The following is a 26603-nucleotide window of genomic DNA, read 5'->3' on the forward strand; positions in this document are numbered from 1 at the left end:
AGGAGAAAAGAAAAGCACAGTGGTTGATGTTTAGACTTTTTTGAGGTTGATAACATCGGTGGATAAAATTGGCTTCACATGTAAAAATCGGCTGATTACCGATCTCCCAAAATTAAGGTAATCAGCACCGATAAATGGGCTGGTCATAACGCACCGGCTAACCGGGAACTGAAACTTTACCAGAGCAGAAACACAGAGTCAGCATGTTGAGACGCAAACACACAGGCTGCACATTCTCACCACATGCTCAACGCAAAGCTCTAAATCAGGGGTCACCAACACGGGGCCCGAGGGGACCCTGCCGCCCGAGGGGACCCTGCCGCCCGAGGGGACCCTGTCGCCCTCGGAGCAAGTTCTAAAAATAACCATTGTCATTAGGGAGCACTGCCAAAGAAATGATTTAATTTAATGTATTTACATTGAATTAATAACATTTGTTTATATAAAAACAAATGTGATACAATTTTTATGATAAAAATTTTTTTTTAAATAAATTGCTTTATGCATAAAACTCTTTTCTACGGTTAAAGTTCAGAACTGCGCAGACGCCTGCAGGATTTTATCGGAGGGCAGCAGCGCCTGCAGCTGGACGACTGCAGCAGCTCTGTATACCTTAAGATTTTCCTTGAGGTAAAAAAAGAAAAGAATAATTTCTGAAAGTTTTATTATCAAACTCTCTTTACAATTAACAAAATTGTGGAGAAAAAAAAGATCTTATGTGTCAAAACATCTTGTACGTAGCCCACGTCTGAGTCTGTGGGGGTCAAAGGGCACGCCAAAGCTTAAATCTGATTGGTCAGTTTGTTTATTTGGTGGCTTGGAGCTTTTCCTGTTAGCTAAAAGTGAATTTTAGGCAGGAGTTTGAACCTCCCATAGTTCTAAGAGCGGTTTGGATCCCGGTTGTGGTTCTGGTGGGTCGTCAGTTTCTGAGCTTCTTTGATGTTTCCAGAACTGGAGAGCTGATGGGTCACCTGTTAGCTGACATCTGCTGTTCTTCCTGAGCGTCGCGCTAAGACTGCGAGTTAAACAATTTAATCTAGTGGAAACGTTTCCCAGAAGAGTAAAAATTAAGCAAACATTGTTGCTTCACCTTCTCCTCCTTTGGACGTCTGACTCCACCTGAACCTGGGAATCAACATCCTCCTCTTTCCGTGGATCTCACGGGTTTATAGGCTTCGCTTCCATGTCTTTATTGTTTAGCATCGTTTGTGTAAAAAAAAAAAAAGGCTGCGCTGCTTTAGTGGTTTAGGTTTGTGCTGCTTTTGTGCGACGCCACATGATGCGTTGGAGAGGTGGTTGTGCTCCTGCAGGTCAGGTGCAGTGATAGTTTTGTACCTTCTGTTCTGTCAGACATTTTTTTTCGACAGCTGCTGGTGTCAGCCAGCTGGTGACCCGTCAGCTTTTAAGTTTGCGAAACCACAAAAAAAGCTAATAAACCGGCGACCCGCCAGAACTGCACACTGTAAAAAGCTCAGGATCTTAGAACAACGAGGTTCAAACTCCACTCATCATTTTTAGCTCACAGAAAAAGCAAACTGACCAATCAGATTTAGGCTTTGGCTGCCCTTTGACCCCCACAGACTCACACTGTTTGCTACATACAAGATGTTTTGGCACAAAAGAACTTTTTCTTCTCTCTACAATTTTGTTAATAGTAAAGAGGGTTTGATAACAAAAAATACAATAATTTTCTTTTCTTTTTTTTATTTAAAGGAAAATCTCCCAGTACGTCCAGCTGTTCAGCTGCAGCTGCTGCTGCAACAATTCAAACTCTGTGACTTGTGGGAAATTTAGAATCACACAGAAAATCTCCAAAAGGGAATCAAACTTAAAACTCTGAACTAAGAACTTCTGATCACATAATAGCAATTAACCATATCTGCCATGATAAATTATTACTGATAACTATTGTCAGTAGTCCCTAACATTAATATGATCAGACAGCATGTAATCATATATATACATATATATACTATTGTTATAAAGGCTGAGCCATGAAAATTTATGTCTATCAAACAAGTAGCTCTTCGTGTTGCTCTGGAACCGTGAAGTAGCTCCCAGTCTCAGAAAGGTTGGTGACCCCTGATCTAAATGTACCTGTGAACACAGAGCAGCTCACTGTGAACATTTACGGTTCACATTGAGCTGCGTGAACAGAGCAAAAGCCATGGATTTAAACTTGACTTCTTCCTTGATAAGTTCAAAAAGAAACACGGATTCTCATCCTCACAGGTGGTTGATATAAATGTCCATATAGGTCAGCCTATATGAGCCACCTGTAAAGTTCAGAGATCAAACCGCGACACCTTGTGAAGCAGTTTCTCCAGCGGCCTGATTGGTGGCTCCTTGTTCAATTCATCTACTATTAAAAACTATAAACGCATCTTTCTTTCAGGAATAATTCTGCCCTGCCAGTAAAATGCTCACCACAGAAGAGACACTTGCAGTCAGGTTTATTTAAGAATATACAGTATATATTAAACAAAAATATTTTTGTTCTCTTTAATAAAAACAAAAACGCACAAAGCCTAGCTTGGCGGCTGGGCATGTAAAGCATGGTGGGCTGCCAGGCCCATGATACCCTGGGGGAAACCCTGAGTGGTGTGGGTACTGAACCCGAATAACAAATAAAAGTTGTAATAAATTTCAGGCTGCAATATGAGTTTCAGAGAAGAAGAAAAATGAGGAAAAAGGAAACATGAATGGGAAAACAACAGGGTTCCCTGATCTGCTAGGAGCAGCTGATCAGCCTGGCATTGGCCTCCGCTTGATTCTGCAGGCTCAGAACCCGAAATATCTAGACAGGAAACAGAACTGCTTTAACATTCTTTAGCCACTTCAAAATAAGAGCATGAATAACCAAAACTGCAACACAGACAAACTTTACTGAAGAAACATTAGTTTAGGGCAGTGGTTCTCATTCTGGTCCTCAGGCCCTCCAGCCCCGCATGTTTTAGGTTGTTCCCCTTCTGCCACACACCTGGATTGAATCTGTGATGATTAACAGGCTTCTGCAGGATTTGATGACTGCAGAAGATTTCATGTAATCATTTTCTATCAGCTGTTCTGAAATAAAGACACTAAAACATCAGGACTGAGGACTGGAATTGAGAAGCACTGGTTTAGGGGAAGCTAAGTGCATTAAACATTTTCCAAGATGGCAAAAACTCTAAATGTAAAATTATCTCTTCTGTTATAGTCCCAATGTCAATGAATGCAATATGCATAATAAGAGGAAGCAATGCAGGGTTTATCACAACATTCATCAACATCATTGCATGTTTTCCTCCTGCATCAGTCGCTGTTGTGGATCAGCTGCAGATGAAGGGAACCATCAGTCTGTTATCACCAGCTGTCAACGTTCAGTTTCACCTCAAACAGCTGATTGTCTTAGTGAGGTTACTGCAGGTTCAGCTCATCAAGCTGCACTTTACCAAGATCTCTGCAAGCTGCAGCACAGCATCGTCTCCGGCCTCCATAGAGCGGATCTCTGCTGAATACGGACCTCCAGACTCTGAGACGCCTTCAGAAGCCCAGCAGAACTCTGGGACCTCACCTCATGATGGAAACAACTCATAACCTTTGACCTTTTCACACACCATGAAGTTTCATGTATCAGCTTCCACTTCAACCATCTATATGGCCATAGTTTTAAACCAGTCTGTTACTGGGAATATAGGTCAACAGCAACAAATAGGAAAAATGTTAAATCATATCACTGTAATCAATAAATGCAAAATAATTCCCAGCATAATGAGCCAAATGAATATATAATAAAGAAATTTCACTAAACACCAGATAAACAAAGATAATAATACAATGAGTATATTTAATATTAAGACAGTATTAATGTCACTCAAATTGTAAAAAGATGCACAAGAGGCATATTCTAAAATGCAGTCCTGAAATAAAAAGATATAAAACCACAACAGGTAACAGTGTGTTTTTAGCACATACCTATAATCTCCAGCAGGGGGACACATTCAGCCAGCGGGCAGAACGTAGGCAGATCCTGTACACTGTCCTAGAAAAACATTTTGGAGGGAAAATCTCAGACAAACTTCATAAAAGCAACAATGTTTCACTCTAACCAAACACAAACTCTTTAAATCAACTTAGAAACAGTTGACATTATATTTTTATGCAACACAAAAACAGTTTAAAGTATTTTAATGTTATAAACATTACTGAGGGAGAGATAGCATTAGCACACATCTGACCAGCAGCTTCTGTTCGGCTGCTGCAGCTACTTTACTAAAACTTGTGCAACATCAGTAAAGGAGCTTCGCCTCAGAGCCACACATCACGCTGGTTTTATTTTATTATATTATTTTTCCTGTTATATGATCCATCAAACCTTATCAGATGCTTTGTTTACTTAGAGTTATTTCCCACGGCTGTGCGGAGATCTGAAAATCTTGTTCCATAAATTCAGAAACCAAAACAGTTTTTGTGGCGGATGTTAAAAACACATCAGATTGTTGCTATGGTAACCAAACAATCTAACTATGAAAATTGTTTGTTTAACTTTTTCGAAGTAAACTTGCCAGCTCCTTAAAATCTTACATTTAAATGTTAAATAATTTAAAAACTTTGAATTTATGTATGTGGAAACCATTCAATCAAATTGATTGCCAAATAACTGTTAGCTGAACACAAAAACCACCCTGCTCTTTGGTCAAAGCATCATGTGCTGCTAATCCTGCAGACACTTCACAGTCAGACAGGGACTGAGTTTCCAGTTCACTCAATGGGGCTCCATCCTGAAGGTTTTGGTGGCTGACAAAAGAAGATTACAGACTAGACTACAGACTACAGACGTTGTAGACTGACCAGGGCCGGCCCAAGCCTCCATGGGGCCCTAAGCGAAATTTAGTTTTGGGGCCATTTGTTTCTGCTAACAATGTGGACTGGCTGCAATCAACAGTTAGAATATATGAATAATATAGGATACATTTATTGCCCAGTTGATTTCTGGGGGCCAATTTCCTTAATTTTGGGGGATTGCGATTGGCCGATACTTACAAGTGAAGCCCATCTTATTCCCTGACCTTATTTTTGTCAGCAAAGGTTTAAAAATCAGCTTCTGTCCTCTTCTGCTCTGCAGTGAGAGGTTTGATTGACAGACCGACCCACCAGGACCTTTACAGTTAACAATATTCAACCCACTGTTGCAAACTCACTGACTTTCTTCCTATATTTAGCAAAATTTCAGACAAAAAAAAACCCGGTATCGGCCAAAATCAAAATCGGCAGGTCAGGTTTTTTAAAGATCGGTAACCGGCCAGAAAACTGCAATCAGTGCAGCCCTACACACATATTCATGACCTTCTTTGATTAAATTAATTTCTCTTAAGCCAGGCAACCTTTTCTACTCAAAGAGCCATTTGGGACCGCCTCCCAATAAAAAGAAAGCACTTGGAGCCACAACCCATTTTGACGTCATATATATAAAACCTATATGCTATGTACAAAAATCGATACTATGTTGCGTTTATGAAATCAACGAACTGCTGCAGAGAACACAAAATTTTATTTCTGCATGTAACAAAACGCATTTTACACTTTGTTGATGCTCAATTTCAAACAAAATACCTTCTGTCTATTTGGGTCTTTGTATTTAAGAAATAAAAATCAAAACTTACCCAACCCGCACTGAAGGAGAAACAGAAACAGAATGCAGTCACCTGTCCTCCTCTTATTCAGGAGATAAAAATCAAAACTTATCCAAATATTATCCACCGGCACTGAACGCACCAAGCAAACCAAAAAATGAGTCTGCTTCTGTGTCCCATCACCTGTCCTCCTGAATTAAAAAAAAAAAGACTATTTCACTTAACAATATATAGTTATGTATTTATATTTGTAGATAATCTCCATCTGTAAATGGCTTACCATGCTTGATTATTTCCTGAGTAGCCACGAAACTGGCACATGTAGTGGAGTTTGAGTCTTAATCCACTTCTTGAAGTGACTCCTGCTCGCTTCAGCCAAACGCATCAGCTCAGAAACGGCCTTTTTTCTCTCCTCTCCCTCGGGTTATTTTTTTAGCAAAGACAGAGTGTTTGCTCTCGAAATGTCTTTCAACATTTGACTTCTTGTTGTTTGCCAGTCTGTCGCCACATATTAAGCAGACTGGTGAACCAGTTTCATCAGCGGTGAAAGCAAAATGATCTGTCCACGTAGCATTAAATGTTCTGCCATCTTCAGAATGTTTCCTTTTCTTGGATTTATTCATGATGTATCTTCCAGGCAAGGATCAAAAAGTCAATAAATCAGTGCGCTAAAAAAATGCAGGCTGCCAGACATGTGGGGTTCGCCAGGAATGCCTGTCGCGCATCGGCGGACATGACGTATATTTTGGGTGCTAAAAATGTTCAAAACTTTTGGTTTTAATGTTACAAGTTTACCATAATCTTCAGATTTAGAATTTTATTTTTTATTTTTTTATTTTTTTACTTTATTTTTGATCAGATTTTTATACATGGCAAAATACAGCCACAACACAAAAAAGGAGAGGAAATAATAGTAATAATAAAATAAAATTAAAAAAAAATCACAACAAGTACAATGAACTGCATACAGAACTGAAAGGTCACCAAGGGAGGGGGACAGCAATACTACACACACAAAATAAAATTAAATTACAGACAGATTTCAGGTGAACAGGTTACAATGTATGAAGAGATCCATGAAGAGTCAAACAGGAGAGAGTTTCTTTGCATAGTTACCAAGTCCTGCAAAACTTTACAGCGCCAAACCTCAATTACCACCCCGAATAATTAATTAATGATACTCAACTTGCTTTCGCATTCCTGTAAGTTAACCATTTCGACCAATATTTTTGAATTTTGTTTTCCTGGAGTCTTATGGAGAAGGTAAGCATTTCCATTTCACGTATTTCTTCTACAGTGGCTGACCAGTCACACAATGTCGGTGGGCTTCCACTAAGCCACTTTCTTGTTATTGATTTCTTTCCTGCTATCAGTAGTATTTTCAGAAGGTACTTATCTTGAGTGTTGAGTTCAATTGGTAAATTACTTAAATATATAATTTTAAAATTGTGCTCTATTTCAAAACCAAGAATTACTTTTATCTCTTTGGCTACCTTTAGCCAATAGGGATAAATCAATGGGCAGTCCCAGAAAATATGAAAGTTGTCAGCCATTATATTGTTACATCGTCTCCAACATTGCCCAGATTCAGCTCTTCCGGTCTGAGAAAATGTTCTTTTGGGGGTTATAAAAAACCTAACAATATTCTTCCATGAAAATTCCCTCCAGTGTCCTGAGCTGGTGGTGGTGGAGTTCGTTTGGCAAATGTTTAGCCACTCGTCCTCCGTCAGCGTTATTTTAGCCTCCTTTTCCCATGTATTTTTAATATATAATGTAGATGTTTTTTTATTATTTTCTAAGCACTCATATAGTCTGGACAGCCTCTTCTTATAAGATTTACCTTTATAAGCATCAATAAAGATATTAATGAGGTCCTGATCATTTTTTCCAATATTTTAATGTTTTTATTAAAGTGGTGCCTGAGCTGCAGGTATCTGAAAAAGTCTCGTTTGTCAAGGTCAAATTTTTCCTGCAGTTGTTGGAAACTTTCCAGATCAGTTCCAGAAGAAATCACACAGTATGATGTCATGCCTTTTCTGGTTAGTTGATTGAATGTAGAGTCAAGTTGTGCTGGCACAAAATCCCTATCATGTTCAATCCATCTTAATAATCTAGTTTTCCTCTCTAAAAGTGGGTTTCGGAACTCTCTAAACCAGATGCTGAGAGGGACTTTTGTGGAAACACTCAACTCATCTGCATACATAGTCTTGAGGTGTTTATCCCCCAGCAGAGCTTGCAGGGGGATGTCAATTTGACTTAATTCTAGTTCTTTCCATTTTGCTTCATAACCCTCTTCACACCAGTAAACCGCGAATTGCAGTTGTGCTGCTCTGTAATAATTTTCCAGACATGGGAGTGACATTCCTCCTTTATCTCTTGGTAATTGTAACGTTTTATAGCGTACCCTTGGTTTCTTATTCTGCCATATAAACCTGGAGATGATCCGATTCCACTCGTTAAATTGCTTGATAGGAATTTCTTTTTTTTTTTTTTTTTTTGTAACCCCTCCAGGGGGTCTTTTTGTGGGCTCTAGAGTCCCTTTTCATGAAGTAGGCTGACAGGAAAGGGGGAGGGAGAGGGGGGAAGACATGCGGTAAATGTCGCCGGGTCCGGGAGTCGAACCCGCGACAGCCGCGTCGAGGACTTGAGGCCTCCAAATGTGGGTCGCGCTAACCCCTACGCCACCACGGCACGCCCTGATAGGAATTTCTATTGATAAAGATTGAAAAAGGAACAACAGTTGAGGTAAAATTATCATTTTTATGATTTCTATTCGGTTGTACAAATCGAGCGTCAGGGGAGCCCATTTGTTCAGGTTATTTTTAACTTTATTAGTTATAGTACCATAATTTGCCTTGTATATTTTGATTAAATTTTTAGTAATATTAACACCTAAATATTTCATGGTTTTTGTTTTCCAATTAAATTTAAACCGATTACTTATATCTTCTCTGGGTGAGTAGTTAAAGCACAGGGTCTGAGTTTTTCCAATATTTAATTTATAACCTGAGTAAAGTCCAAATTGGTAGAGGCAGGACATGAGGTTAGGTAGACTGGCATCTGGGTCAGATAGGGTCACCAGGACATCATCGGCGTATAGACATGACTTGTATTCTTTTCCCTTAAATATGATTCCCTTAATTTCTGGGTCTTCCCTAATTTTTTGGGCAAGTGGCTCTATAAAAAGTGCGAAGAGAATTGGGCTCAGAGGACATCCTTGCCGGCATCCTCGTTTCAGAGGAATTGTGCCTGAAAGGCCTCCATTTATTTTGATCCGGGCTACTGGCGAACTGTATATTGATTTTAAACAATTTATGATTGTATTATTAAAGCCAAACCTCTGCAGAACCAGATATAAGTATTCCCATCGTACAGAGTCAAAGGCTTTTTCAGCATCAAAACTGATTGCTAAAGATTTCAAATTATTTCTGTTCATGATGTCGAATAAGTGTAACGCTCGCCTCACATTATCCTGTGTACGTCTATTTTTGATAAATCCTGTCTGGTCTGTATCAATCAGTTCGGGGATAATATTTTCTAGTCTACTAACAATTATTGAAGTGAATATTTTATAATCAATGTTCAAGACTGAAATGGGCCGGTATGAGCTACACTCACTTTTATCCTTTCCTGGTTTTGGTATAACAGATATTATCGCTTGTTTCCAGGATGGTGGAGTCTCCCCTCCTTTAAGCACATGATTAAAACATTTTAACAGCAAAGGTGTTATAGATCTCCTAAAGATTTTATACCATTCAGCTGGTAATCCGTCTCCTCCTGGTGACTTACTTGCTTTCAATTTTGAGATGGCTTTATCGACCTCTGCTGGTGTTATATCTGCAGATAACCACTTATTTTGCTCATTGCCAATTGAGGGGAGATCCAAAGAATCTAGAAACTGTTTTACTGAGGGTAGCTCAATTAATTCGGGTTGACTATATAAGTTCCTGTAGTATATTTCAAATGATTTATGTATTTCATCTGGGGAGAAACACATCTGGTTGGAAATGGGGTTTCTAATTTTAAAGATGGATCTGTCAAGTTGTTGTTGTTTTAGTCGCCAGGCTAATATTTTTTTCGCTCGGGGTCCATTTTCATATTAAGTTTGTTTAATATATTTGAGATTAAGTATCACTTTGTCGTTGAGCTTCCGATTTAGGTCTACTTTTACTGCAGCTATTTGCTGTAGCAGAGCAGGGTCTTTGGTTTCAATATGTTTCTGCTCTAAAATGTTTAGTTGTTTAGTCAGGTCATTGAATTGCTCAGATTTTTCTTTTTTCTTCCTTGATGCCCACATTATAATTTTTCCACGCAGTACTGCTTTTGCCGCATCCCATAATATACTTGGAGACATTTCTTCGCTGTTACATTTCTTCGCTGTTATTAAATTCAACATATTCTGTAAATTCCTTGTTAATGAATTCCTCAAATTTGTTATCGTTCAACAGAGCTGTGTTAAGTCTCCATATTGTTGTCTTAGGGTGAGAGTCTAAATGTAGTTTCAAGTATACCCCAGAGTGATCCGACACATCCCTAGTGCCAATAGTACAGTCTAGGACCCTGTATCTGTCTGCTCTAAATAGGAAAAAATAATCAATTCTTGAGTAAACGCCATGAGGGTGGGAGAAAAAGGTGAACTCTTTAGCCAACGGATGGCATTCCCTCCAGACATCCAATAAGCCAATCCTTTTAATCATTTTGTTTATATACAGGGATTCTGAGTTGATTTTTTTTAAAGGGTTTGAAGAATCCAGGGAAGGATCCAGTTGTGCATTCCAGTCCCCTCCACATACCAACACGCCAGATGTTTCAGTCAATATAAGATCAAATATTTTATCAATAAATGTTTTGTCATGTCCTGGAGGAGGCCTGTATATGTTAAATAAAGTTACTTTGTTTGAGTCTAGTGTTCCCCTCACCAAAACGAAACGGCCTTCTTTGTCTGTAATTTGTTTGGATACCTGGAAGTCCACATTATTTGCAATTAATATTGCCACGCCCCTAGTGTTTCCATTTGAGTGGGAGGAATAAAATGTCTTTTTAAACCCCATTTTTTAAAATTTTTCATGATTCTGTTTTGTTAAATGGGTTTCTTGCCAGAAGATAATTTGTTGCTGTTCTCTCTTCATCTTAGCTATGAGCTTTCCTCTTTTAATTGGATTCTGTAACCCGTGCACATTAATAGTTATAAATTTATATTGCTGTTGGAGCATAAATCTTTAAATGGATAAATCCCTCTAACTTACACATCCAAGGTGACCTTAACAATAAAACATTTGTAAAAATCAAAAACAAGGAACCTGAAACTTGAAAACATACTAAAGGAACGACTTCCAAAACAAAATGACTCATTAAGGAGTCCTGGGTGGAGAGAAAAATCCCCATGAGGCTCTTTCCATGGGGGGTCTCTCCGGTGCAAACTGATGTAACATAGTTAAAATGGTTCAGGTTAAATCCTGCTAAAATGCACCATCTGCTGGTAAAACGGGGTATTGCATTCACCCTAGAAAGAGCGGGGTATTATGGGTAATCCTCAGAGCCATGAGGACCACTGTCAAGGTAACGTGTCTCTGCGATGTGATAAAGAAACATTATTTATAAAAGATGTTTATGGTTTTCGTTTTTGCATATTATTGAAATATGTTTAATCCATGTTATGTTAGCTTTGCTATTATATTGTTTTTGTTGCGTTATAGAAATGTTTAGTTCGTGAGAAAGTGTGGCGGGAATTTCCCACACATTAACATTATGGCTCCTCCTTGCAGGAGTTTCTTTCATGCCAGAGACTGACTTTACCTTGGTGCCCATGTGTGAAATGCAGGTATGTTTTACTAAATCTCTGTAGCAGATGGCTAATATAAGGCAGTTTTATATTAATAGTTTTATATAGATATGGTTAATGTTTTTGCATTGTCCCAAGATGCAAGTTTGTATAAGCTAAAATATAAAAATGACATCTAGTAAATTAAATCTCAGCATTTTATTTTATTTTTCAGAGCATTTTAATTCATTGTGTTACCTTCTTTAAAAAGGACACTCACTGGTTGTTCCTTTGATGTAAACCAAATCCACTATACGATCACTGTAATTTTCAATGATTTTATTTTGGTTACTGTATGATGGGTGTCGCGAGATTAGTTTCTGTTGTACATCTAGAGTAACGGTAGTTACACTTCCTGACCACTGGGGGAGCCCTAGGAAAGGACAGAAACGAGTTCGAATAAGAAGGAGTTCATGTTGTTACCTGATGTTAGAAGCAACAATAAAGAGCACGGCTTTTCAACCGGATAGCTTCTCCTGTCTTCCCTCATACCATGACATGGTGTCAGAATTAAGGACTTAAACGCCTACAGAGAGAGCACAATGGCAAAGTTTGGACCTCCGGAGCCGTTTGACTTTACGCAGCCTGCGGAGTGGCTGACATGGCGGCAGAGATTCTCCCGCTTCAGAGTTGCGTCGAAACTCGACAGGGAGAGCAGCGAGGTGCAGGTAAATTCGCTCCTGTACTCCATGGGGAGGGATGCCGAACCTATTTACGGCTCTTTCGTGTTTCCTGCTGCAACAGAGGATATGCCACATCCAGAGTATGAGTTCGCCCTAGTGATGCAGAAGTTTGACGAACACTTTGTTCCGAAAAGAAACGTCATCCACGACCGCGCCTGTTTTCACAAACGGAGCCAGAGGGCCGGTGAGACAGTTGAAGCTTTCGTGCGGAGCTTATATGAGCTCGCGCAGCACTGCGAGTTCGGCGTGGGGAAAGACGAGCAGATTCGGGACCGGATCGTTATTGGAATAATGGATAAAGAGGTTTCTCAAAGACTTCAACTAGAAGCGGACCTTACTCTGGAGAGAGCCATCCAGCTAGCACGTCAGAGTGAACAAGTGAAACAGCAAAGTGCGGAGCGCCTGGAAACTACAGTGAATGAGGTGAGACAGAAACAGTTTAGCAGCACAAGGAGGAGCTTCGTGAAACCACGGCAGAAACAAGCACAGACGTATGGCGAGAAAAGACAGAACTGTCAGAGATGCGATAGGATGCACGACAGAAAAGAAAACTGTCCTGCCCGAAATAAAAAATGCAGAAAGTGTAACAAAATGGGACATTTTGAGGCTGTGTGTAAAACTAAAATGCTAAAACAAGTCAGAGCTGAAAATGCTATATGTGTGGATGAGGATTCATTCTTTATTGGTGAACTGTTCCTTAGGGCAGCAGCAAAGTCAAATGTCATCGAGGAGTCAGACTCAGACATCGACTGGGACATAGAGCTGCTGGTGAATGGTAGCCCAGTGAATTTTAAAATCGACACTGGTGCTGATACCACAGTCATGACGGACGCAACTTTCAATAATCTGCAGAAAAAACCAAAACTGCATAAATCCAGATCAGCAGTGTACAGTCCAGGTGGAAAAGTCAGATGCGTGGGCACGTTCCTCGCTACCACCACACACAACGGTCAGAAATACCAGTACTGGATTACGGTTATTAAAGGACAGTTTGTCAGTAACCTATTAGGCAGAGCAGTGGCAAAGCAAATGGGACTGGTCAAACGAGTCAATGCCATCAGTGGTGACTATTTGTTATCCAGTGACGTGTTCGGGGAAATAGGAATACTGAACTGTGCGGCAGTTCAAATTGAGCTGGCGGAAGAGGCAATTCCATACAGCGTCAGTACGCCACGCCGAGTCCCTTTTCCCCTCCTTCCAAAGGTGGAGAAAGAACTAAAGCGGATGCTAAATCTTGGGATCATTGAGGAGGTCACCGAACCAACAGATTGGTGTGCCCCAATGGTGCCTGTTCCAAAACGCAACAAGGACGAAGTTAGGGTGTGTGTAGATTTAAAACGATTGAACAAGGGCGTTAAGCGGGAACGCTACATTTTACCTACATTAGATGACATAACACCTAAACTGGCGGGAGCCAAGATTTTCTCCACTCTGGATGCCTCTAGTGGGTTTTGGCAAATTCCATTGGACCCCAGCTGCCAAAGACTGACCACATTCATTACCCCAATGGGCCGGTTTTGCTTCAAACGCTTACCATTCGGGATTACATCTGCTCCTGAGATTTTCCAGCGACTGATGAGTAATCTACTTAAAAACCTGGAAGGGACTGTGGTCGTGATGGACGATATTCTGGTTTATGGATCTACCAAAGAGCAACATGACCGCCGACTCGATGCAGTTTTGCGGACGATCAAGGCGTCCGGTCTTAAGTTGAACAGGGCCAAGTGTCACTTTGGGAAAACTGAACTGCAGTTCTTCGGACACATCATTAGTGCTGACGGTGTAAAGCCTGATGAGAGCAAAGTGGATGCTATTGCTAGAATGCCTTGTCCTTCAAATGTGGAGCAGCTGAGACAGGTGCTTGGGCTGGTGAACTATGTGGGGAAATTCCTGCCAGGTCTGTCTACAGTGTTGTACCCACTGACTAATCTGCTCAAGAAAGAGACTGCATGGGTTTGGGATGAACCCCAGGAGCGAGCATTCAACAAGGCCAAAGCAATGCTCATAGCTGCGCCAGCCCTTTGCTACTACGACGCCAACAAACTGACAGTGGTTAGCGCCGATGCCAGCAGTTATGGCCTTGGTGCTGCTCTGTTACAAGACCATGAGGGGGAGTTGCGTCCTGTTGCCTTTTGCTCACGCACACTTACGGATACAGAGAAGAGGTATTCACAAATTGAAAAAGAGTGTCTGGCGTCAGTCTGGGCCTGTGAACGTTTTGCTCGCTACATACAAGGGATGGGCCACGTCCGGTTACAAACCGATCATAAGCCACTGGTACCACTGATCAACTCTTATGATCTTGACAAAACACCACTAAGATGCCAGAGACTACTTATGCGTCTTATGAGGTTCAATGTCACTGCTGAACATGTTCCCGGTAAACAGCTCGTAGTCGCTGACACACTCTCCAGACATCCGTTGGAAGACAGTTCTACTCCAGAAACTGAAACACAAGTAAAGGCATACGTCAACACTATGGTGGCTAGCAAGCCAATCAGGTCACCAAAGCTGGAGGAACTCCGCCAGACTACACGAACTGATGCTGAACTTCAAAAAGTAATCATGTTTATCAGAAAAGGGTGGCCTCGCTATATGGCAGAGAGCTCACTACTGCACAGATACTATGCAGTCAGAAGTCACCTATCAGAGTTAGATGGGCTGGTCCTTTATCACGACCGCATTGTAGTTCCAACAGCACTCCGAGCTGGTGTTTTAGACCAACTACATGAAGGCCACCAGGGCCTCACCAAGTGTCGTGAGCGTGCGAAGTTGACAGTGTGGTGGCCGAAGATTGGTGCACAGATTACAAGCAAGGTGAAGTTCTGCGATTTTTGCAGAGAGCACAAACCTACACAGAGACATGAACCACTGATGACAACTTCCCTGCCCAGTGGTCCATGGCAGAGAATTGGAGTCGACCTGTTTGTGCTTGAGGGTAAGACGTATCTTGTTGCTGTTGATTATTTTTCCAGGGACATTGAAATCGCTTCCCTCACCACCGCTTCCAGCACTCAAGTTATCAACAAGCTCAAACACATGTTTGTGAGATGGGGCATCCCACTAGAACTTGTCAGCGACAATGGGACACAGTTTACGTCGACAGAGTTCCAAGAATTCAAGCAGAGGTATGGGTTCACTCACATAACCTCAAGCCCCCATTACCCGCAATCTAACGGAGCTGCAGAAAGGGCTGTTCAGACCGCTAAGCACGTGCTTAAACAACCTGACCCCTGCTTAGCCCTTATGAGTTACCGCTCCACACCGGTAGCGGCAACAGGTTACAGTCCAGCGCAACTTATGACTGGCCGACAGATCCGCACCACTGTTCCTGTCCTGGAAAAAACATTGATGCCAAGCGCAGTCAACCCAGACCTAGTTTACTTAAAGGATGCCAAGGCTAAAGATTCTTACAGATCCTTCTACAACCGCAGATACTCAGCTCGCCCTCTTCCCGACCTTCTCCCTGGTCAAAATGTGAGAGTGAAACTTGATGGGGAAAAAGGGTGGACAACGCCTGCCAAAGTCATCAGCAAGTCCAAAGAGCCAAGATCCTATCTTGTAGAAATGGCCAACGGGAGCGTGACCCGTCGCAACAGACGTCACCTTCAGGAGGTTCCTGCGACCGATATTCCTGTAGCACAGCATTTGGCTGAGTCTGCAGTGCCACAACAGAACTGCAGATCCCCAGCTACAGAGGTGGCCATTTCATCTGAACCGCCATCAAATCAGCCAGTAGCGAGCCCTCCTTCAGAATCTTCCTTCCCACCATCTACTCCTGTGAGGACAACTTCCAGGGGACGCGAAATAAAGCTGCCTCTGAGATTCAGAGACTAGAAGGTTTAAAAGGGCATAATAATCCCTATCAGGGCTGAGGGCAGTCTACCCCTGTGATGTCCTGTATTGTTTTGTATGGAATTTGTTAAGGCTGTTATGAAAAAAAAAAGTTCTGAAAACAAGAAGCCTTTGTTGAAAGAAATGTGACAGTTAAAGATTGAGTTAATTGGAGTAATTAATTGTATTAGAGAATGTACTATTTACTATCCTTTAAGACATTGAAATAACTTGCAGATTTTGCGATCTTGCAATCTTTAACTTTAAAAGAAGGGAGATGTCGCGAGATTAGTTTCTGTTGTACATCTAGAGTAACGGTAGTTACACTTCCTGACCACTGGGGGAGCCCTAGGAAAGGACAGAAACGAGTTCGAATAAGAAGGAGTTCATGTTGTTACCTGATGTTAGAAGCAACAATAAAGAGCACGGCTTTTCAACCGGATAGCTTCTCCTGTCTTCCCTCATACCATGACAATGGGTAATCCTCAGAGCCATGAGGATCACTGTCGAGGAGTTTCTTTCATGCCAGAGACTGACTTTACCTCGGTGCCCATGTGTGAAATGCAGGTGGAGAATTAAAGAAAACAACTGATGCCAGATTGAGCTCCTTGTCGTTCATTTCTGCACCAAGAAGCCATCAGATACACTTAGGCCACACTGACATAGCTCGGTATGAGTTTAACTCAGTGCACAATCAGAGCCTTTAAACCGGCTCCCAAAACTACGGTCGTGTGTTATCTATTTTTTTTTTTTTTTTTTATCAGTAACGTATTTCTAGTTAACATTAGCGAAGATTGAATGAAGGGATATTATGTCCGACAGTGTCTCTATTACAGAAATATTCAGTTCTTAGTCCACACGCTGGATCAGATCACTGATTGCTCATCTTACCGCATGAGTTTTACCGAGCGGCGCTTAACTTGGAGAAGCGGCAGCGTCTCCAGCCTCATGGCGAAATCCGCTGAGTTTTTTCCGTGCTCTCTCTCCGTGTGCATCGGAGCTCCGTCGTTTGGCCTCCGCCATCACCCAGGACAGTCTGTCCAGTTTCTCCATCGGCGCTGCCGTGGGATAACCTTCGTTGCTATTGCCGTCGGGAGCGAGACCTCTCTTCTGCAGGTCCTTCATGGCCTCCGCCGCGCTGCTATACGTGACCGGGCCACCGTCAAAAAACACTCGGAGCTTCGCTGGCTGCGGGGTTTGGAAACGGAGACCTTTTTCTTTCAGAAGTTTTCTGATAGGGGCGTAAGCTTTCCTCTTCTTTTGGGTCTCTGTCGGGTAGTCTTGGTCGAAATAAACCCGCTGCTGGTTGAGGTGTACCTCTCTTTTCTTCCACGCGGCACGAAGCACCAAATCCCTGGTTCTGAATGCCAGAAAGGCGATCACCACGGAGCGGGGGCTCGCATTCTGCGGCGGTTTGGGACCCAGAGCCCGGTGGCAGCGTTGTATAGCTAGATCTGTATCCTGGAGTGACAGCTCTGCCTTAATGAAACCGTCCATAAACTCCAACAAATTGTCTCCCTCTGTGTCCTCCGGAATCCCGTACACACGGATGTTGTTTCTGCGTGAGCGTGCTTCTAAATCAGTCAGTTTGGCTTGAATTTGATCTTGGTTGCTTATAGTTTGAGACAGCACCTCTTTCGCCGCCGCGGTCCACTCCTCCATTTCTGCCACACGTTTTAACGACTCCTTCGTTCTCTTCTGGTTCTCTTTTATGTCCGACACGATTTCGTTTAGTCTTCCATTAATCTCTTCTTGAAAACGTCTTAAATCTCTCTTCATGTCGGCGGAGAAGTCGTCACGAAAGCAGCTCAGCTCTTCCTTCATGTCTGCACGGATAGCTACGATCTCTTTGTGGATAGCTCCGATGCTAGCCTGAAGCCCTTCCATAGCCACGTGCTGCTCAGATTCGCCTTCGTCAAACAGTGTTTTAAAAGTTCTCTCGTCTGTTTGTTTTGATTTACCGTTACTTTTTGATGCCTTTCCCCTTTTCATCATAAAATAATTGATTTTAGAGGGTTAATTCAGCTCTGGCAAGGGGGAATTAGACGACCGAGTTGGGAGCTCTGGTTCAATGCGTCTGCTCACCTCAGCGCCATCGCTGTTCTAGAATTTTATTTTTAAATGATTTTAATTTATAATTTTTTTAATGATTTAATTTTAATAAAATATTCTATTTCCCAAAGTCACTGGGAGCCACAACAGAAGGATGAAAGAGCCACACGTGGCTCCGGAGCCATTGGTTGCCGACCCCTGTCTTAAGCATAACTCCAATAGCTAAAAATTTAATTTACACCAGGTGAGTCTTTCTCCCCTGAGAATGTGGACCGGTACCAGTACCAGGTTGATTCTGAGCCTCCAAATGATTTTAACTGAAGTTTCACATAACTTGGAAGTTGATGTAAAAATATTGTTTGTTTTTAGCCACAAAATGATTATAATCAGCAGCAAACAACATATCACCAGCTAAAGCTTAGAGCAGCTTATTGATACATTAATGCAGCAGCCATGTAGCCTGATGGAAAACATTTTGCTAGACAATATCAAACATTGAGAAGTTTTAATTATTCTTATCAAACGTTATCAAACACGACTTTTTGAAGCCAAAAATCCTCAGAAATATACAGAGAAAAGCAGGAGAATCAACTTATTTCAAGTTTAGACTCAGCTTCAATGTTTGGCTGTTGAACTGAACCGTTCCAGGTCGTTATCAAGCTAATTTTCTATTAGCAGCTTCACAAATCTCTTTTATAAACATTACATTATCAAAAAACATATAAACAAACCTTTATCTTGTTTTTTTTCTATTATTCCTCTTTTATTTCTCCCTGAAGGATAAGTCCTTTTTTGAGACATTGTTTTGCCAACTTATCTTCTGACCGGAGCTTTGGACGTTTGGATCCCCTCTGCATGTTGCAGCTCATGATACCGGTGAAGCTGCGGTACCTACCGCGGCACCAAGGGGAACCAAGAGCAATTTGTTTTTCTTTTTGTCCATAAAATAATTATTTCTACTTACATTATCAAATATATTGTAAAAACAAATCACTTCTTTATGAAATTGGGTGTTTTTGTTATTGTGATGACATAGAAATTATTTAAAAAATTCAGCTCCACTTATGGGGCCCCTTGGTGGCTCTGGGGCCCTAAGAGGCTGCTTAGTTTGCTTACGCCTTGGGCCGGCCCTGAGACTGATGTTGGAATAACTTTCATTGAGTTTTCTCTAATTATTGAATTATGTTTCCTTCATAGAAGTTTATGAAGAAGAACCAAACTGGCCACTTTATTATTCCAGTTACTTGATAGAATATTGCAAATTGTTTTTATTTTGTTTGTTTTTCTTTCTTTCTTCAGATATTGTTGGTCTGTATCAGCCTGACCTTAAAGAGTTTCTGAAGAAGAAGTTCCAGAGTCTCTTTGAAGGCGTCGCTGAACCTGGAAATCAAACCGTTCTGAACCAGATCTACCCAGAGCTCCACATCACAGAGGGGTTAACTAGAGAGGTCAACCAGGAACATGAGGTCAGACACATTGAAACAGCATCCAGGAAACAAGAAACAATCAGACAAGAAGACATCTTTAAAGTCCCACCTGGAAGAGATGAACCAATCAGAACAGTGATGACCATGGGAGTGGCTGGCATTGGGAAAACACTGTTAACACAGAAGTTCACTCTGGACTGGGCTGAAGGCAAAACCAACCAGAACATTGATTTCATATTTCCATTCACTTTCAGAGAGCTGAATATGTTGAAAGAAGAAAAGTTCAACTTATTAGAATTGATTCATAAATTATTTTCTAAAACCAAAGAAATCAGCAGCTTTGAAACGTTCCAGGTTCTGTTCATCTTTGATGGTCTGGATGAGAGTCGACTTCCTCTGGATTTCAACAACAATCCGATCCTGACTGATGTTACAGAGTCCAGCTCAGTGGATATTCTGGTGACAAACCTCATCAAGGGGACACTGCTTCCCTCTGCTCTCCTCTGGATAACCACACGACCTGCAGCAGCCAATCAGATCCCTGCTGAGTTCACCGACATGGTAACAGAGGTCAGAGGGTTCACTGACCCCCAGAAGGAGGAGTACTTCATGAAGAGATTCAGAGATGATGAAGAGAAGGCCAGCAGGATCATCTCCCACATCAAGACATCACGAACTCTCCACATCATGTGTCACATCCCAGTTTTCTGCTGGATCACTGCTAAAGTTCTGGAGGATGTGATGAAGACCAGAGAGGGAGGAGAGCTGCCCAAGACTCTGACTGAGATGTACATAGAGTTCCTGGAGGTTCAACTCAAAATCAAGGAGGAAAAGTATTTTGGAAAAGCTGATGAAGATCCAGAGAACAGGAAGCTGATTGAGTCTCTAGGAAAACTGGCTTTTGAGCAGCTGCTGGAGGGAAACCTGATCTTCTATGACAAAGAGCTCAAAAAGTGCGGCATCAACATCAAAGATGCTGCGTTGTTCTCAGGAGTGTTCACTGAGATGTTTAAAAGAGAGAGAGGGACGTGCGACATCTCCGTCTACTCCTTTGTTCATCTGAGCGTCCAGGAGTTTCTGGCTGCAGTCTACATGCTCCACTGTTTCACCAGCAGGAAGTCAGAGGTCATCAAGACGTTTCTGGGAGAAGAATACAGAGAAACATCTCTAGATGAGTTCATGGAGAAAGTCATGGAGAAATCCCTCCGCAGTGAAAATGGCCACCTGGACCTGTTTGTCCGCTTCCTTCATGGTCTCACTGTGGAGTCCAACCAGAGAGTCTTAGAAGATCTGCTGGGTCAGACAGAGGACAGTCCAGAAACCATCCAGAGAATCATCACCAACCTGAAGGAGATGAACACTGATGAAATCTCTCCTGACAGAAGCATCAACATCTTCTACTGTCTGGTGGAGATGAACGACGTCTCATTTTATCAGGAGATCCAACGGCTGCTGGATTCAGGGAAGGAGCTCTCAGAGACTGACTGTTCAGCTCTGGCCTTCATGCTGCAGGTATCAGAGGTTCTGGATGAGTTGGACCTGAAGAAGTACAACACATCATCAGATGGACGACGGAGACTGGTTCCAGCTGTGAGGAACTGCAGAAAGGCTCGGTGAGTCCAGATGTTTTCATTGTGTGAATGCTGATTCAGCTCTATTGTCCTCCTGTTTCTTCTTCTTCTGCTTCTGGATGTTTTTGGTCTTTAACTACTTCCTTCATCCATTGGACTATTTTTTTTTTGTAATTATTTTTTTTATTTAGAAAGACAGATTTCCATCACATTCGTTAATTACAGCTTTACCCATTTAAGATCATACATAAATATACAACCTGAGAATCCAAGTGATTTTGTCCATACTGCCTCTCTGGTATTTTCTTCTACAGACTATTACTAATTTTAGTTGTGAACAATAACAAAAATGAACAGAATTGAACAATAACGGGGAATGCACCATCTCGAGCAATAAAAAAAAACACAATAACATACAAGGGCACATAGTTCACAAGAACAATCAAATGAAGTCGGATCTAATTGGTTTTACATACACAGTCCAATTGGTCCAGATCTTATAAAACTTTCCTTTTTCAACTTGGAGGGAGAAAGAAATCTTTTCCATAACATAAATCTGATAAACAATTTCAATCCATTCATCGATGGTGGGTGGGTCTGGTTTTAGCCATTTCCTTGTGATGTATTTCTTACTGGCTGCCAGTATAGCTAGAAGTTTTTTGTCTTGGTTGGTCCATGTGTCCAACTGTAGGTTGCCCAAGTACAACGTTTCACATTTGAATGAAATTTTTACATTGAATATATTTTCAATATGTTTGTGGAGCTCTTCCCAATATGGTTTTATTACTTGGCAGTCCCAAAAAACATGGAAGTGGTTTGGCTCCTTTAGACCCGCAGAGTCTCCAGCAGGCGTCCCCGTTGTTTTCATATCGTCTCTGAATGGGTGGAACAAAAAATCGTGCGACGTTTTTCCAACAAAACTCCCACCATGTGTTTGATCCAGTTGAGACCCACTGAAGTTGACATATTTCTTCCCAGCCTTCTTGTGAGATTATTACCTTAATTTCCTTTTCCCATTTCCTCTTTATGTATTCTGTATTCTCATGTTTAGATAGCTGCATGGCATTGTATAACTTAGAGATAATTCTGCTGTCTGATCTGGGTTTAATTAGTGTTAGAAATACCTCCATGAAACTTGAATCATTTTTTCTCAACACCTCTTTAAAATTTCTATTAAAACAATGTCTCACCTGCAGGTACCTAAAAAAAATCATCTTTTTCCAGTCCATGATCCGTCTGTAAGGTTTCAAAACTCTGAAATGTCCCTTTGTGGACAAATGAATAATAGGCAGTTAAGCCTTTTGAGGTCCATAACTTGAATCTGTTATCAATTCTATTTGGTGTAAAATCTGAATCATAGGCGCACCACCTCATAATTTTAGATGCATCTCTTATTCTGCAGATTTTAGCCAATTCCTGCCAGGACTTGAGAGAGGTACCTGTTATGGAGTCTTCTGGGATCTGCTGTTCTTCTTGTAATTTATAATCACTAAGTAGGGCTGTTATTGGGATTCCTGTTATCGTCGTTCCTTCTCTTTCCTTCCAAGCTGCAGTATATGATGGTGAACAGACGCAGACTAAAGGTCTCAGCTGGGCTGCATGGTAGTACTCCTGTAAACAGGGAAGGCCCGTTCCACCCTTTTCTTTTTTTAGTTGCAGAGTTCTAAGCTTAATTTTTTACCCTGCCACAGATACCTCGCTATTAATCTATCCCATTCTAAGAACTGTTTAGGTGGGATTCTGACTGGTAGACATTGAAATAAGTACAATAATTGTGGAAGGATAATCATCCTGATGGATTCTATCCGGGAGCTCAAACTTAAAAAGGGAATAACATTCCATCTATGTAAATCTGATTTTATTTTCAAATTTAGTGGGCCATAATTTATATCAAACAGTTTTGAGAAGTCCCTCGGTAGTGAAACACCCAAATATTTGATAGACTCGGCCTCCCAATTCCAGTTGTACACAGTCTTTATTGAAGACGGTGGATTGTAGTTAAATGTTAATACTTGAGTTTTATTTATATTAATTTTGTAACCAGAGATTAAACTAAACTCTTCGAGCAACTTCATCAGTTTTGGGATTGTCTGTGTGGGCTGTGTTATACTTAACAATAAATCATCAGCGAACAAGGATAGTTTTTGCTCCCCAGATGTCATGGTGACCTCTGACCTCTGCCTGATCAGTTGACTCATGGGCTCAATAAACAAGGCAAAGAGAAGCGGCGACGCACAACACCCCTGTCTCGTTCCTCTCTCCAAAGTGAATGAATCGGTCAAATCTCCATTAATTTTAATTCTAGCTGTTGGTTTAGTATATAATGATTTAAATGTGTCAATTAGGGGCGTGCCGTGGTGCCGTAGCGGTTACCGTGACCCGTATTTGGAAGCCTTGAGTCCTCGACGCGGCCGTCGCAGGTTCGACTCCCGGACCTGACGACATTTGCCGCATGTCTTCCCCCCTCTCCTTCCCTGTTTCCTGTCAGCCTACTGTCATATAAGGGACACTAGAGCCCACAAAAAGACCCCCTGGAGGGTTAAAAAAAATAATAAAAATGTGTCGATTATCATTGTATGAAATCCAAATTTTGAAAGCACTTTATATAAAAACGACCGAATCAAATGCTTTCTCTTAATATCAGTGCCTCTAGTTTTTGCTGAGTGACTTCTCTCATAATGTGTTTTCCTAATGTTGTCTTGGGTCTGTCTTTGCCTGACAAAGCCAGTCTGATCTTTATGTATTAAAGCTGGTAATATGACTTCTATTCTTTTAGACAGTATGGAGGTGAAAAGTTTATAATCATTGTTTAGAAGACTTACAGGACGATAACTCCCACATTCCAGTTTGTCTTTCCCTTCCTTCAGTATGACTGAAATCACTGCTTCTCTCCATGAGGGCGAATATTTTTATTTTCTAAAACCCAGTTGAAAGTTTTCTCTAATGTTGGGATTAGTTGGTCTTGCATAATGTTGTACCATTCTGTAGTGAATCCATCTGTCCCTGGAGACTTTCCCGTTTTAGTTCTCTTGATTGCTGATTGAATTTCCTCTTTTGTAATTTTGGATATTAATTTTTTATTTTGTTCATCAGTGATCGTTGGAAGATTGATATTTTCCAGAAAGGCATCGGTCTGGTTGTCACTGCTTGTCTGTGACTGGGAATATAGTGTTTTATAGTATTTTTGAAAGCAGTTTTTGATTTTCTCCGGATTAGTTTCTATTGCCTTTGTTACGTTGTTTCTTATTTTATGTATAGTTCTGCAGGCTTGTTGTTTTCTTAACCTTTATGATAAAAGTTTCAGGGATTTCCCACCTACCTCATAGTATTGCTGTTTTATAAAAACAAGCTTTTTTTGGATTTCCTGAATGTTTATTTCTTCTATTTCTTTCTTTAGTTTTATAATCTTATGTTTGGTGTTGTCATCTTTGGGAGATTTTGCATGTTCTCTCTGTAATCGTTTCATATCCTCTTCTAATTCCTGGAGTTTTTTTTCTCTGATTCTCTTCTCATATGAGGTTATGGATATAATTTTACCCCTAATCACTGCTTTTAACGCGTCCCAGATTATAGGAGGAGTCACTTCCTCATTATCGTTATTTTCTAAGTATAAATTAATTTCACGTTTTAGTTTATCTCTAATGTCCAATTTGTTCAAAATGTTAGAGTTCAGTCTCCACAGAGTGGACCTCCTCTTATTATTCAGACGGATTGAGATGTAAATGGGACCATGATCTGAAAGAGTATTGGGTCCCATTTCACAGCTGTCTACCCTAAAAAGATCTCCCTGAACATAAAGCAGTAATCTAGTAGAAGACGTTGTGAGCATGTGAGTAGTGAGAGTAATCTCAACTCTTTGGGTTTCTTTCTCTCCAAACGTCCACGACCCCCACCTCACTCATCCAGGTATTTAATCTTCTGCTAATGTTTTTTGCGTCGGGTTTCCCATTTGAAGAGTCAATTTTCAGATTTAATCGGACATTAAAGTCTCTGCCGCATATTAAAATCCCCTGACTTTTTGTTGTCATTATATCGACTATTTGTTTATAAAAGGACCAGTCACTTCCAGGAGGAATATACACGTTAAGGAGAGTTATCACGATTCCTTCTAATTTACCTGTAACCATAACAAATCTGCCTTCCTTGTTGTTATATTCAGAAATGTGCTCATAATTTACAGCCTTGGATATGAGGGCCGCCACTCCTCTCCGCCTCCCCGAGCCATGTGAAGAGAAATAAACATGTTTAAATCCTTGTTTATTTAATTTGGCATGTTCTGAGTCGTTGAGGTGTGTCTCTTGCAAAAAAGCGACTTGGATTTTATCTTTCTTTAATTTTGATAAGATTCTTTCCCTCTTAACTGGATTGAGTACTCCATTTATATTAAATGATGCTATTTTTAAAGATCCGTTTTGCATCTATGTGATTCCCTCCTCCTTCTCACTCAGAAACCTGGTGCAGTTCCCCCTCCCCGCGAGAACCGGCAGGGAACAAACAATTAACATAATACACATAAAACTGAACATAATTTGTCCATGTAACTTCCTAGGTAGGGGTCTATTAACCCGACCCTGTTGACTCCCCACAAGGGGCTCGAAGGAAAAATCTCCCTCTTCGGTGCAGAGGGAGAGGCCCTTACCTGCAACAGTCGCATGGCTGAAAAAAAGAAGAAAAAACCGAGAAAAGTTTCCAAAGGAAAAAAGGTCCTGAATGAACCGGATTATTCAAAAGTTTGTTTCCACCACTAGTTACAGATTTGGTTGAAGATATTTCACAGTTCCTCCCGCCGTCTTCGGTCTGGGGAAGATCCGCTGGGTCCCGTAGGGGCCCGCAGGTGTTCTCCTGAAGGCCCGCAGCTTCTCCCTGTAGCTGGACCCCCAGCCGGCTTTAAATACGCCCTTCGTCGCTCGTCGGTCCACTTTCGTCCAGGACAGTTGCTGCACCTGCTCCATGAGCGTCTCCGGAGGTTTGATGGTTGGCACGGTGAAGCCTCGTCTCAGCAGGTCCTCTGATGCCTCCTCCACCGTATCGTAGGTTCTGGTTCCGTCTTCGTATCCAACACGCAGCTTCGTGGGGAAGAGGGTCTGAAAGTGGATGTTATTTTCCTTCAAAACTTTGCGGATTTCTTTATATTCCCTTCGTCTTTTAAGTATGAGAGGTGGATAGTCATGATCCAGGTTGATGTGATTTTCTTGCCATGTAAACCCCTTCCTCTGCCAGGCCTTACGGAGTATCATCTCTTTCGTACTGAAGCTTAAGAACCTGATGATGATGGAGGTGGTGGCACGGCGGCTGGCGGCTGCGGCCCCACAGACCGATGAGCTCTTTCAGTGTGGAGTTCAGGGGTGTCTTCGTTTAACTCGAGACCTTGACGGAGTAGAGCTTCGACAAATGAGATCATCGTCGATTCCTTCTCGGATCCCTCCGGTACCCCATATATCCTTATGTTCTCTCGTCTGGATCGACTCTCCAGATCCATCAATTTGTCCTCCAGCTTAGCGTGTAGCTTTAGCATAGCCGTGATAACCTCCTCCGTATTTAGGATCCTTTCCTCTGCTTTCTCCATACGTCCCTCCACCTCCTCCATCCTGGTGTTCACC

General features: G+C 41.5%; 2 protein-coding genes across 4 annotated transcripts in view; one reads left to right on the plus strand and one right to left on the minus strand.

The window, feature by feature from the left end:
* LOC116715650 (NLR family CARD domain-containing protein 3-like) overlaps positions 1 to 21049 on the plus strand; it is a 30867-nt gene extending 9818 nt beyond the window's left edge. For all 3 annotated transcript variants that reach the window (XM_032556204.1, XM_032556202.1, XM_032556203.1), the window contains exon 7: positions 19305 to 21049. In XM_032556204.1, the coding sequence (XP_032412095.1) occupies positions 19305 to 21049 (1745 nt within the window). The remainder of the gene's footprint in view (positions 1 to 19304) is intronic.
* Positions 9999 to 17616, minus strand: LOC116715706 (uncharacterized). The gene is made up of 2 exons (XM_032556329.1): positions 16496 to 17616; positions 9999 to 11411 (listed from the first exon to the last, which is right to left on the minus strand). Exon 1 carries the CDS (start codon positions 17613 to 17615, stop codon positions 16869 to 16871), a length of 747 nt encoding a protein of 248 aa, XP_032412220.1. The 5' UTR covers position 17616; the 3' UTR covers positions 9999 to 11411; positions 16496 to 16868.
* Positions 21050 to 26603: the final 5554 nt, after the last annotated feature.

The sequence above is a fragment of the Xiphophorus hellerii genome, chromosome 24, assembly GCF_003331165.1.
Source record: "Xiphophorus hellerii strain 12219 chromosome 24, Xiphophorus_hellerii-4.1, whole genome shotgun sequence".
Classification (NCBI taxonomy): domain Eukaryota; kingdom Metazoa; phylum Chordata; class Actinopteri; order Cyprinodontiformes; family Poeciliidae; genus Xiphophorus; species Xiphophorus hellerii.